We start from the raw sequence: 13617 nt of genomic DNA on the forward strand, positions 1-13617 counted from the left end.
CCGGTTCAGCTCCAATGTTATTTAGACGATGTCTTGGTTCAGGCGGGGTCTCTTCCTCAGGCCAGCTCGGATCTTGGGCTCACCATTCGGAGCCTTCAAAGCCTGGGCTTTTCGGTGAACTTCACCAAGAGCCATCTTTCCCCCTCCACTCGCATTCTTCACCTGGGGACAGTCATAGATTCCGAGTCGGGGGTGGTGAGTCTGTCTCAGGAATGGCAGGGCAGCCTCCGTCGGCTGGCGAAAAGCGTTCGCGCAAGGCGGTTCACTTCCATCCTCTCTCTGTCACAGTTATTGGGCAAGATGGTCTCTTGCATCGGGATTGTTCCGTGGGCCAGACTTCATCTCAGGCCTCTCCAGTGGGAACTCATCCCCTTTCAGAGGGGACGATTGAGCAATTCTCTTTGGACTCTCCGTCTCCCGGCGGGGGTCCGGGTCTCTCTGGCGTGGTGGCTCTCCCTGGCCATTCAGTGGGGCTGCTGCTTCTGGGAGCCGGACAGGGTGACCGTCACCACGGACGCGAGTCTGTTCGGGTGGGGGCCCTGGTGGGCTCTCGGATGGCGCAGGTCAGGTGGTTGGCCTCGGACCTCCGCCACAACATAAATTGGCTGGAGCTGAAGGCGGCGCGACTAGCTCTGCATCACTTCCAGTCCTCGGTGGAGGGGCGTCATGTGCTCCTCCTGACGGACAATGTGGCCACCAAGGCACACATCAATCGTCAAGGTGGGACCCACTCGCGGGCCCTCTGGTTGGAGGCTCTGTGGCTGGGCTCCTGGGCGGAGAGGCACCTGCTGTCCTTGGTGTCAGAGCACATCTCGGGACTCTCCAATGTCCAGGCAGATTGGCTCAGTCGAGCGACTCTGGACAACGGCGAGTGGCAACTCCACCCGTCACTGTTCAGAGGATCTGCCAAAGGTTCGGATCTCCTCTGGTAGACCTGTTTGCGTTGCCCGCGAACTCCCAGCTTCCACAGTTTTTCACCCGTTTCCAGTCCAGGTCAGCGGAGGGCACGGATGCCCTCCGGAGCCGGTGGCCCCCGGGCCTTCTTTATGCTTTACCTCCCATTCCCCTCATCCCGGGGACCGTCAGGAAGGTGGTGGTGGAGGGGGCCCTGGTCATTCTAGTGGCCCCGTATTGGCCCAGGAGGCCCTGGTTCGCGGATCTGGTACAGCTGTTGGTGGCCCCTCCATGGAGGATTCTGCCGGGGGAGGTAGTCTTGCTGCAGGGGGCTCTGGTACACCCGGAACCCCAGTGGCTTCATCTGACCGCCTGGGTCTTGAACGGCAGCTTCTGAGGGAGGCTCATCTGTCCTCCGGGGTCATTCATACCATCGAGGCGGCTCGGCGGCCGTCGACGACCCGCATTTATAACTCCACCTGGGCGGCCTTCGTCCGATGGTGCTCGCCTAGGGGCATTTCTCCCGATAGGGCCACCATTCCCAACGTCTTGGATTTCCTTCAGAAGGGTCTGGAGGACGGGCTTTCGCAGAATACTTTGCATCGCCAGGTGGCAGCTCTGTCTTCGGTCCTGGGGGGGGGGGTCTTCTTCCCTTTCCCAGTTTCCCCTGATCACGCTTTTCCTGAAGGGGGCGGCTAATCTCAGGCCTTCCCCCATCCACAAGTTCCCCACGTGGGATCTTCCCCTGGTCCTCAGGGCCTTGACAGGGGCCCCGTTTGAGCCCCTCCGCTCAGTTCACTTACGTTTCTTGTCGCTGAAAGTGGGCTTCCTGGTGGCGATCACATCCGCCCGACGTATTTCTGAGCTAGGCGCCCTGTCTTCCAGGGATGACCTTTGTCACTTTCACCAGGACAGGGTGGTTCTTCGCCTTGACCCAGCCTTCGTCCCAAAGGTGAACACCCCCTTTCATAGGGCTCAGGAGATCGTCCTGCCCGACTTTTTCCCAGGCCCATCCAATGACAGGGAACGTCTCTAGCATCGGTTGGATGTCCGCCGCGCTTTGCGAATCTACCTCCGGCGGACCGGGGAGGTCCATAGGTCGGAGGCCTTGTTTGTCTCCTTCCAGCCGGGGTTGCTGGGATCGAGAGTGTCTTCGGCTACCATTGGCCGTTAGCTGCGTCAGGCCATTGTGGAGGCTTACGGGGCTTCGGGTCGGCCGGCCCCGTCGGGGATCACGGCCCATTCTACTAGGAGTGCCGCGACCACAGCGGTGTGGGCCACGAGGGCCCTGTTTGAGGACATCTGTCGAGCGGCCACTTGGGCTTTTCCGACGTCTTTCATCCGACATTATCATCTGGATGCTCTCGCATCTGCGGATGCGTCCTTCGGTTGGAGAGTCTTGCAGTGGGTGGCGGCTGAGGCTCCCTTTGGGCCCTAGTGGTTCTTGTTCTCCCTCCCTGGGACCTTAGCTTGGGTATGTCCCACACGTGACCACTCCCTCCCCCTCCTCTGGAAAAAGGACGTTGGTCTTACCTGAATGTCTATTTTCAGAGTGGGGGAGGGAGTGGTCACGACCCGCACTGAGTTTTGTTCATTGGGGCCAAGGGGAGGGCCCGGGTGTTCCCGGGGTTTGTTGTGGTTGTTTTTTTGTTGTTTCAGTTATACCGTTCAACTTCGAGAATCTGGGCCAGGATTGGAAGGCACCAGTATTTAAAGCTTCACTCTCAGTCTTTGGACCAATCAGGCTAAGATAAAACCCACACGTGACCACTCCCTCCTCCCACTCTGAAAATAGACGTTCAGGTAAGACCAACGTCCTTTCACTGTAAATTGTTCTGCCCATGTGTGAAGAACAGTTTACATTGAACTGCACGCGCGCGCATAGCACACATCTGGCGCACAAGGGCAGCGAACCAGTAGTAAAACCGGGAGCAACCCACCTCTGGACGGGATGGGCTGCAAGGAGAATGTCTGTAGCCTTAGGCTGTGCTTGCCAATTGCCCAGAGCTCAGGCAACAGATTGCTAAGGAGCAAGCTGAATGAGCTTCTGAAAGTTCTGGATTCTTCCCAAAGGTTTTTTGTTTCCCCTTTTTCCAGGGGCACAGAATGTTTAAGCTCTGTGTCTACTGCAAAGCTTGTTCCTAATGTCTCAGAGATGCTTCTTCCAAAAGGCCACTAGACTTTCTTGGGGTTTTTTTTCTTTTTAAAATGTTTCACTTCTCATCCAAGAAGGTTCTTCAGTTCTAACAGTTCTCCATTCAAAACTGAAGAAGCTACTTGGATAAGAAGTGAAACATTTTCAAAGAAAACACACCCCGCCCCGAAAGTCCAGTTGGTTTCTGGAAAAAGCTTCCTTGGGACAACCATGACCTAAATAATTAAGAATCTTCATAGACAATTTGTTCCTAATCTTAGTGCTTTGTTCCTCTCAGTGTAAGGAGCCCAATTCTCAAGTTATCCATATTTGAATCACATTCCAGGTTCACACATTCATGCCTTCTGGTGTAGGACCTCTGCATTTGCAGCAGCTTATCTTGACCTACTTACCTACCTACCTTCTTTCCTGCTTCTTTCTTTCCTTCTCTCTCCCTCTCCTTCTCTCCCTCCTTTCAAACATCTATGCTGCCCATCTCACTGAGGCGACTCTATGCGGCTTGACATCTGGGGAATGAACCTACAGAGGTGGCGATATTATTGCTGCTGTTTCTCTCGCTTATGCCACAATGACTCTTGATGATGTTGCAGATGATATTGCAGTGCGACATGCAAGACCCAAGGAGGTGGGAAGAAATCACATTCTCTCTTAGCTGATAGCCACCCTGTGTCCAGCTGACCTTCTCTTTGTTCCTGAGAACTTGCCTATTCTGGATGGAGACTGTCTGCCCTTCTAGTTTGGCTCTGAGCTTTGTCTCACCTAAACCAGAGCCAAACCTATACTTGGGTTATGAAAGATGGCCATTTGTTTTACTTAAAGGTGTCCTAATATTTTGCAATTATGTGCAACATGCTATAATTGGAAGAGGATCCAGGGTCTGAAGAGTTAGGCAGGCTTCCAGCTCGGTCTAGTTTTTTGTTTAAGGCAACATGGGGACATGTTTTTTCTCTCCTTCCCTATAAACAAAAGATTCATTGTTGTGGCACCAGCCACCAACTGCCATTTCCTTCAGTCCTTGTGCATTGTTTGTGTCTTTGGCAAGTACACCTCAGAATTATCTCTGTGATTGTTGCTAAACCACAACTCCAACGCCAGCTAACTGCCTTTTTTTTTTCTTTGATGACAAAAGCACAGTGTCCAATCCCAGAAAGAAATGGATTCTTCCCGCTGCTCAGCAAACATGGTTGGGACTTAGAGCTGGCCTTGAGTGAAAGTTATTGCATTGGGGGAGTGGAGATGAATTTTTAGAAAGGGAGAGGAAGTAGATCAGGAAGCAGTTATTTGGATGATCCAAAGTAGATGATCACAAACAAGAGACTTTCTTCAGTTCTTGGACTGAGGGCATAATTTCCACTGTGTCACTGGTGAGGATTTATTGACAGAATCTGGAGACTTGTGGAAACCAGTTGAACAACTGGGGCACCTTGGCTGAACTCTCACATGATGCCAAATGAGGATTGCTGCAGAAGCCCTAATGGCCTGGTTCATACTTTACTTTTAAACCAAACGAAATGCAGCTCATTGCAACTTTCCCCACTGCTGAGCTAACATTTTTTCTCTTCCTCTCTTGACTTGTGGTAACTGATGGTCACGTACAATGGTGGTTCCACTTCCGCTCTGAGTCCTGGCTTTGAATCTGATCTGATTCCCCTGCCAGATGTCGGTCAGGGGGAGGAGTTAAATGACATGCATTATTACGCTGTTGCCATGCAAGTGCCATCCCTTTCGTGTATCTGTTGTGACAGCACGCACACGAAAAGGGACTAGGTTAATATCGTGATTCTGGATCAGGTCCTGTGTATTCCTCAGTTTGTGCCCTAGTTAAATATGGGGGGGGGGGGCAGCCTGTAGTGTAATATATAAATCTGGCCACTGTGTTGGTATCATAGCAACCAGGTCTTAACAGGCTTCTTTGAATATATGTAATATATGGAATATATGTATATGTACCCACAAATGTAATTCAACAACTTGCTTTTGCAGTTTTCAACCCTTTCATTAAGGCATCATTCTGAATTTTGCAGGTTGTTTTGCAGATTATTGGGTTTGTGTGTTCTTACTCCCACTTACCCAGTTAGCATTCAAGAATGCACAGAAAAGTTGCTTTAAACCGTATCAAGCCTTAGTTTGATGGAGAGTAATTGTCCTGCTTTTCAGTGGCTCTCCACGCAGAATTCCCCATCCTTTGCTACTTCACTGTTTTCTTGGCAATGCCAGGAACAGTACCTGGAATCCCCCAGCATGCAAAGCGGCTGTTGCACCAAAGACTTGCAGTTCTAGACCCTGAGTCACTTCCTCTAATGACTTTCCAAGAGTTGAACTCAATTCAACGTTTGTGAAACAGCTAATTATTCAGCCACAGTTTTTCTTTTGATTTAATGCCATAAAACAATAAGGCCAGCGATTGAAAAGTGTCAAATGTTAGATCTCAAAAATTTAAATCTGATGCAAAAAGAAGAGAAAAATATTAATACTGTAAAGGAGTACTAACTCTGTGAGTGCATAAAGGATGTTCAGAGGAAGATTTAGGTTACAACAGCATTTCTGATAAAAGACTAGACGGAGTTAAGCAAGAAAAATCTTGGGGCAGGCACAGGATACTTACTTAGAAGAAGTTACTTAGAAGAAGTGAAAAGATGATCTCAAGGTTTATGGTGTATGTAAATAGTTCCTATTCTTACATAAGGTTGGCTTATATTCATGAACCTTTTGAAGTTTATGGAGCGGGGAACCAAAGTGAAACACAACTTGCAGAAATAAAATAATCTGCAATAGAAGGTTCTGTTTCATCGTTGCATTATTAAAGTGTCCTAACAACTACACGGTTGAGTTTTAGAACTGCTGGCAGACAGTCATTTCTGGTCAAAATAGCATTGGTAATAAAGCTGAAATCCAAATCTTCGGGCATGCAGGTCTTGTGAAAGGTTTGGCAGGTATGAACACCTGCCCATCCCAAATCATTGCCCTATACATTAGATGGCTGCTATCAACCCCAAGAAAGCTTGGGAAAATGGATGGAAATTAATATCTTGCTGCTGTTGCTCCACAGCAGAATGCTGTTCACTCACCTGTCACTGCATTAAAGCAGCTCTTCCTATTCTCACTTTTGGGGTACCCCATGAGGTGTGCAGTAAACAAAAGCAGTGTCAGCAAGGTGAGATTGTGCTAGGGAGAATTGTGCTTGGTCTACAGTCCATGGCTCATGATATACCTCTTCAGTTTGTGCCCTGCCGCCCCTGCCCCAGATGTTTTCTATAAAATTATAGAAAAGATTCTGCATAAAATCCATGAAATTCCATGCATTTATTTGTTACAGTTGGTTAAAATTGCAGTGTACAAAATTTGAGTGTGTTGGACACATGAAATGGGAGCGTCCATGTTAGGTTGGGGGGGATATGGATTTGCTACAATATTCACTGGGTGATCTCCATGATCTCTCTCTGCTTTCCAGAGTTTCTATGAAAATAACATGAAGGCAGGAATAAAACCACACTTGTTCCCAGTTCTCCTTGAAGGCAGCTGTGCTATAATTGAAAATGTAGCAAATCTCTGTATGTAGGCAGCAATAATTGCATCGGTGTTTCAATCTGATCACCTGCCTATTGGGCGACTGAGAAGGGAAAATACCAGTACCTGTGGTTGATAGATGGTTTTGCAATTCACACGTACCTGTATGGTATGTAGGCCAGAGGCGGTGCTGGTACTATTTGCCTCACACAAAATTGTGAGAGATTGTAATGGTGCAAGGCACTCACTGAAAACCATAATACTGGGCCAGTTTTGGAGGGATCTAAGGACCAAATGGATATTTTAAGCAACTGGAAGGTACTAATTTGACCCCTTAATCCCTAATGGTCCCCATGTAAGGTTTCTTGGGTCCCTAGATAAAAGTGTGCAGAGAAATATATCCACCCATCCATCCATCCATCCATCCAATACATACACACACACACACACACACATACATACATACATACATACATACATACATACATGTAAAGTTTCCCCTCGCACATATGTGTTAGTCGTTCCCAGCTCTAGGGGATGATGCTCCTCTGTTTCAAAGCCAAAGAGCCAATGCTGTCTGAAGACATCTCTGTGTCATGTGGCCGGCATGACTAAACGCCGAAGGAGCACGGAACTCTGTCACCTTCCCACCAAAGGTGGTTCCTATTTTTTCTACTTGCATTTTTACATGCTTTCGAACTGCTAGGTTGGCAGAAGCTGGGACAAGAAACAGGAGCTCACTCTGTTACGCAGCACTAGGGATTCAAAACGCTGAACTGCTGACCTTACTGATTGACAAGCTCAGTGTCTTAGGCACTGAGCCCCTCACATACTGTACATACATATATACATACCTATATACAATAAACTGTATAACAGTGATCACCTACCCAATCTGGTGATGTCTAATATTATCTGTCCTGCTCCTTAACCAATTCCAAAGACAAAGAAGTTGTCAATTTTTGCCCCATATTGGATCTGCTCTGTGGAAGTGACTGCAGAGAAGGGTGTGTTTCTTTATGTACGTGTGTGTGTGTGTGTGTGTGTGCATGTGAGAGAGAGGGGGTGGGGTTCTGATGATGGGATATATTTCTGTAGCAAAATTGGGAGATCCCAGAGGAAGCAATGATTCTTGAGTCAACCTGTTAGTGGTTACGGGATATGCTAAGTAGTATTGCAATGGGTTGTAGAAATCCTGCTAGAAGAATAAAATGTATTCACTTCCTTTTTGTTTGTTTGTTCTGTTCTTTCTCCCTCTTAGGTCTTTTACCAGAACCAGTTGCCAATGGTGATGTGGAGAAGGTAAAAATTACTGCCAATCACATGGTTCCTTGATAGATGTGTTAGAATCAACATTCAACATTGCAGATTTCTCTGCTCTATATGTGTTGTTATTGGTGGTGGTGGAGCATCAACAGATTACTGAACTACTCTCATGCCTTCTGAGTCTACATTGTTGGCCCTAGTTTTCCAATACATTCACACTGGAGATAATACAGAAGCATTGCACATGCCAAGATTGTGTTCTCATAGTTGTAAGATATTTTCTTTCTCCTTTTTTTAAGAAAAAACCTTCCCTGTGCAAACTGCTCAGAGCAGCCCTTGGCTGGCTGCCAGATCAAAAGGGTGAACTCTTCCTAAATTGGTAAAGGAAGGTGGGCTGTGAAATCATTGCTCTTGATGATCCTGTAGAGAAAAGCAGTCTGAGGAGAGGGATGGCCGATGCCTTGGAAGGCCTGTCACTCATTTCAGAGCCTGCCTCTTGTCACTGAATAGAATGGCCCATTCTTCACCCCATGGGTGGAATCTCACATCTTTTAAAAGGCCAAGTTACTTCCAGTCTGCTTTGAAAAAACAAAGCCTAATTAAAGTCGGAGAAGAAGGAAAACCTCATTAGAAACGTGTTTTTTTAAAAAGGGCTGGGCTTTTTTTTATAAAAAAAAATGAATATACATTCAGAGACAGAATGAGGATGTTGCCAGACTATGGGTAAACAGGATAGTTATGTCATTCAATGTCATTTCCCCCCTAGTTGGTCTGAATGTTAATTGCAAGCCAATAGTTGCTGTTCTGCACCACAGATGAATATGCCATATGATATAATGCAATAATCACTTTCAGAATCATTTCATATACATCTATAGAACAAATATAGAAGTATATTTATTTATATTTATATATTCATTTATTTATATCTCACATTTTTGAACCACCCATGTGGTTCAGAGGGAGAATCTCTTGTTTTAAAAGACTCTGGAATGCAAATATTCCTTGGGGCAACATTTCAACAGAATTAAAGATCTTTCAGTCTTTCAATTTTCCTCTTTCCCAGAAATCCATCTCCTAATTTGTCCAGCTTAGCTCTTTCCCAGAAATTTCAAAGTTTAATAAAATCTCAATACATGCATAGCATTTTACCAAAAATAGACTGCTTAAATTGTGTACATCAGCTGAAAGTTTGGTGCTATGAGAACAACAGAAGGCTGCTGCAAGGAGATTTTAATGAACTATTTGCTTATCATTCAAATCTGGACAAATTGTGGTTAGTCTTAACTATATTTGGTGGAAACAAGCAAGACTTTAGCCAGAATTGATCAAACTGTCTTGCTTTTTCTAATCATGAATCATAGTTTCATAGTTTATGGTGGCATGATAAAAAATGAATAGGGGAAGCAGAAGAACTGAATAGGGAGTGGCTCATTGTAATAGTACTTGGTCATGTTCAGCATCTGAATACACTCACTGGTGTAAGAACAAGTGAAGAAAATGCTCTCCCATGTGGATAACAAATTTATTGGTCCTAAGGCAAGCAACACGAAAGGGGAATTTGCTCTAACTTAGCTTGAGGAATTGTGCTGCTGGTGGTTTATTCACTTCTTTCCAAAAAGCTGAACTGGCCAGTTGGTTTAAAAAAGAGAGATGAAGTTAGCAGATGAGTGAAAGAATAGCTGCTGGGCATGGTCTCATGGGATTGTCACCCTTTTTCCAGATTGATTTATGCGGCATTCATTCTGTTTCACTTTCTAATTCTATATTAGATGGCATCCATTCTGTTTCACTTTCTAATTCTATAATGCCCTTCAAGTGATTGGTCAAAACAGAATCGATAGCCCACACAGCTTCCTTGTTAAATAAAGAAACATTCCCCCTCATTGTGAGCCGCCCGGAGTCCTTCGGAAGTGTGTGGCATACAAAACCAATAAACGAAACGAAACGAACTAAAAGTTCCCAGGGAAAGTGAGGAATTGCTACTGCACCCACAGCTCGGAATTGTACAAGAAAAATTCTTTTGAATCAACTTCTTATCCTTGTATTGTATGTTAACAAGATTTTTTCTGACCTTGTTGCCAGCAGCTCAGGGGAGAATTTAAATGAACCTTGATACAGAGAACAATGGTCTTGAGAAGAATGGACACAGTGTATTTACACAGACAGAACTGACCAGTCCCTTATGGGAAGCTATGGTGGGATAGCAGTTAACAATTCAGTTGGGAAATAGGACTATGAGATCATCATGACTGGCTAAAAAGAAAGCATTACAATAAAATGTGTTCCGTTCCACTGCCTTTAATTTGAAATAATGCTGTGCCTATTACTTAAAGAGCCCTCTCCTGCCACTACAAGTTTTTTTTCTTTCTTATTTCTAGGGGAACCTTAGAGATGAACAAACGGAGATTAATCCTGAAAGCCCTTCTAGCCCTATGACCCTGTCTCCTTCTTCAACTCTAAGTGAACCTTCCATTGAGGTATGAACACAGTCTGGGTGTAGTAGGCAAATGGGAGTGATGAGTGATGTGGGTCATCCAATGAGAGGTGTAGGTAAATATTCCTTTGACTGTCTCAAAAGACCAGAAGGATACATGTGGTACTATTTTGCAGTGATGGAGAAGCTAGGTCCCAGTTTGTTTGGTAGAAGAAACATTTTTCTCTTAATTTGTCAGCAATAGCACTTAGACTAATATCCCATTTTGCAGTGCTTTTACGGCCCTCTCTAAGCAGTTTACAGAGTCAGCATATCGACCCCAACAATCTGGCTCCTCATTTTACCAATCTTGGAAAGATAGAAGGCTAAGTCAAACCTTGAATCGGTCAGGATGAAACTCCTGGCTGTGGGCAGAGTCAGCCTGCAATCCTGCATTCTAACCGCTGCACCACCATGACTCAATGATAAGTAAAACTTCTGCAGTTTCTTTTTGCGACTGCTTGGAAAGATTACATTATCCATATATATATTTTTTAAAAAAAGAGGTTTGTTAAATACTTCTACTTTTTATTTGGTGAGAAATAGCTATTGGAGATTTAGTAACAGATTAGGAACTGTCAGATGTTCCTGCTGAAAACAGTTGAAGGGAGGTGATTTGCTATTTGTACCACAGGTGGGTTGCTGCCGGTTTGGCCGAACCAGGCCAAACTGGCAGTGGAAGTCAGACCTGGGTTGCACAACCGGCAGCGACTCAGGCCTGCCACGCTCCTGAATTGGTTCCCTTGCCGCCACTGGACCGCTGCCATTTTGGATTTTAGTGTTTAGAACAATTTACATTGAACAGTGCACGGGGTTGTGAACCGGTAGTAAAACTGTCAGCAATACCCCTGATTTGTACCCAACACTAATCTAAGGATCTAGTTGTGTCCAGGGAGAGTTATTAAAAAAAGAGGGACTAATATCCCCTTTGGTCATAAAGCTAATTTGATCTTAGGGAGAGTCACCCAACCCATTTCTGCATATATCCAGTGGAAAACCCCAAATGTGGCATATTTTAATACTGCGTGGGTGTGGCTTTTGTGATCCCGAAAGTGGATGAGGCTGAATTCTGTGAATGCTTAAAAGAGAGTTATTTAGACTAACCTTTTTCTGCAGGCTCCCAAAGTGGATTAGATCCTTTTTGCAAATTATGTTGCCGTTGTGATCTTGCAGAACAACTTGGCATTGCTGTGTGGCTTAAACACTAAGACTAAACTGACTTTTACTTTGATTTCCTTTGATCAGCCTAAAGCTACCTGTCTTTAAAGTAATTTTTTAAAAAATGACAGTTTAAATCTAGAATCATGGCTTATAGTCCTGGCTGTGTGAGTTCCTGAACCCAGACAGGAAATTAAAGAACAGTGACCCACCTTACTGCTCTCTTACCCTCCAGCCTGTGGTCCCAGAGCAGGACAACAGAAAGAGACCACAAGCACAACTGCTTCCGCTGCAGTATTTCCATTGTCACTTGGCTGCTCCTTTTATTCATAAATTCACAATAAGTTCTGTAATAAAAATTTAAAAAGTAACATTTTTAAGGTTAATCTTTTCCCATCCTGCATCAAACCAAAATATTCCAGGCCCTTTAATATCAAGAGATGAAAATAATCTTCCTGCTAGGTGCCTTCATAGGCTTCATACTCATTGCTACTCCAAACTATAGAGAGTTGTGTCATGTAAATGCACACAGGAATAAGTGTGTGGGCTTTGGGTCACCCATAAGACAGAGGTTGTTTCAGCAGAATAGCTGATAGCTGTTGGGTATATTGTCTGTTTTTGCACCCTTTTGTTCTTACAGCTGTACTCTCATGAGAAGGAGGACAAACTTAGCACCACATCCGATCCCATTCTTGACTTGGACATCCCACTGGCAGTAGCCAAAGAGCGCGCCCATCAGAAACGCACCAGCAAACGGGCACCACAAATGGACTGGAGCAAGAAAAACGAACTCTTTAGCAATCTGTGAAGCACCCCAAACCCTCGAGCAGGGAGGTGATGTAAGGGCAATATTGGAAAAGCTGGCCAGATCATGCCTCCCCTTCCCCTTCCCCTACGCATTCCTGTTCCCTAGATACATTTCCTTGCCCTTCTTCTCTTCCCCTCCCTTTGCTTGGAAATGTAGATGCAAGATCTCGTCTTGCCCTGGGTCACCTGAAAGGGCAAACACATGGCCTGATAATTCTGCCTGCACTGTTTTGGAGAAGCAATTGTATTTAAAGAGGAGGATGAGACATTTTCATATACCCTCTATAAATAGCTTAAGCTAGCTTGTTGGCTTCAAGATGTGAATCCAAAATGAATTTGGTGTCTCAGTTGGATCTGTAGTAGGAGACACGTACACATATCTATATATAAAGAGAATGTATGCACAGGACAAGGATGTAATACGTCAGATGCCACACTGAAAAGGGGGACTGTGATGCGTAGCTGTACTGTAGTCCATTAACTTTTAAAATAGCTGGTTAAACATTTAAAACCATTAATCCCTATAGATCTCAACTGGCTCTCTTCAGAGAGAAATCATGTTGGATGCTGATTGAACTATTCCATACTATGTCCTGTTAGGACCATAGTCTAAGCTTACTTTAATTCCTAATTTGATTACAAATGAACGTCCTTTTGTGGGGCAGTTCCTCTGTCCTCTTTTCAAGGAGAGAAGCATTTCTGATGCTCCACCATCTTCTCTCTTTTTGGGTAAAGACATTCCTGGATTGCCACTGCAAGAAAAGGCTTAGTAGGCAAGACCCAATACTTCTTGCTTAATGCTTTGGAGGTTTCAAAGTATGGGAAGTAGAATAATTGAAAGCTGTTGTAGCAGCCAGCCTGTGAGGTTCACTTTCTTTTGGCCAGGGGGATATGGTAAGGAGTCGTACCTAATGCAGCAATCAAAAGCACACAAGGATAATATCCTATGCTCAATTTACTCCAGAAATGGAGCCAATCAGGGTTTTCAATAATCATGATGAATTAACAACTTACTAATAATAGTGTTTTCATTTCTGGAATTGTTTTCTAATTATGGCTCATTTCCCTGTATCTGTGTATAGTATAAAATCATTCCTCTTCCATAAATATTTCTTTTGTTTTTGTTTTCCTTGATTAATGTTTGATGTCAAATATAAGAATCTGTTTACTGGAGCAAAATGCTGCCTTGATTTTGTGTGCTTATTTAAAATTAAGGATTTTTTTTTTTGAAAGCCACATACACAGATCACATTGTATGCAAAAGTTGAAGTCTGCATGAGATTAGCCAAACTCTCTAGTCTTATAATTTAACTTATAACCTTAACCGGGGTAAGTGAGAGCTGTAAATTCAAGG

At 44.7% G+C, this 13617-nt stretch overlaps 1 protein-coding gene across 1 annotated transcript in view; it reads left to right on the forward strand.

The window, feature by feature from the left end:
• Window positions 1-13370, forward strand: part of SLC9A3R1 (SLC9A3 regulator 1) — an 82876-nt gene extending 69506 nt beyond the window's left edge. The window contains exons 4-6 of the mRNA XM_032209586.1: window positions 7818-7858; window positions 10204-10302; window positions 12097-13370. Of these exons, the coding sequence (XP_032065477.1) occupies window positions 7818-7858; window positions 10204-10302; window positions 12097-12264 (308 nt within the window). The 3' untranslated portion in view covers window positions 12265-13370. The remainder of the gene's footprint in view (window positions 1-7817; window positions 7859-10203; window positions 10303-12096) is intronic.
• The last annotated feature ends 247 nt before the right edge of the window (window positions 13371-13617 follow it).

The sequence above is a fragment of the Thamnophis elegans genome, chromosome 2, assembly GCF_009769535.1.
Source record: "Thamnophis elegans isolate rThaEle1 chromosome 2, rThaEle1.pri, whole genome shotgun sequence".
Taxonomy (NCBI): Eukaryota; Metazoa; Chordata; class Lepidosauria; order Squamata; family Colubridae; genus Thamnophis; species Thamnophis elegans.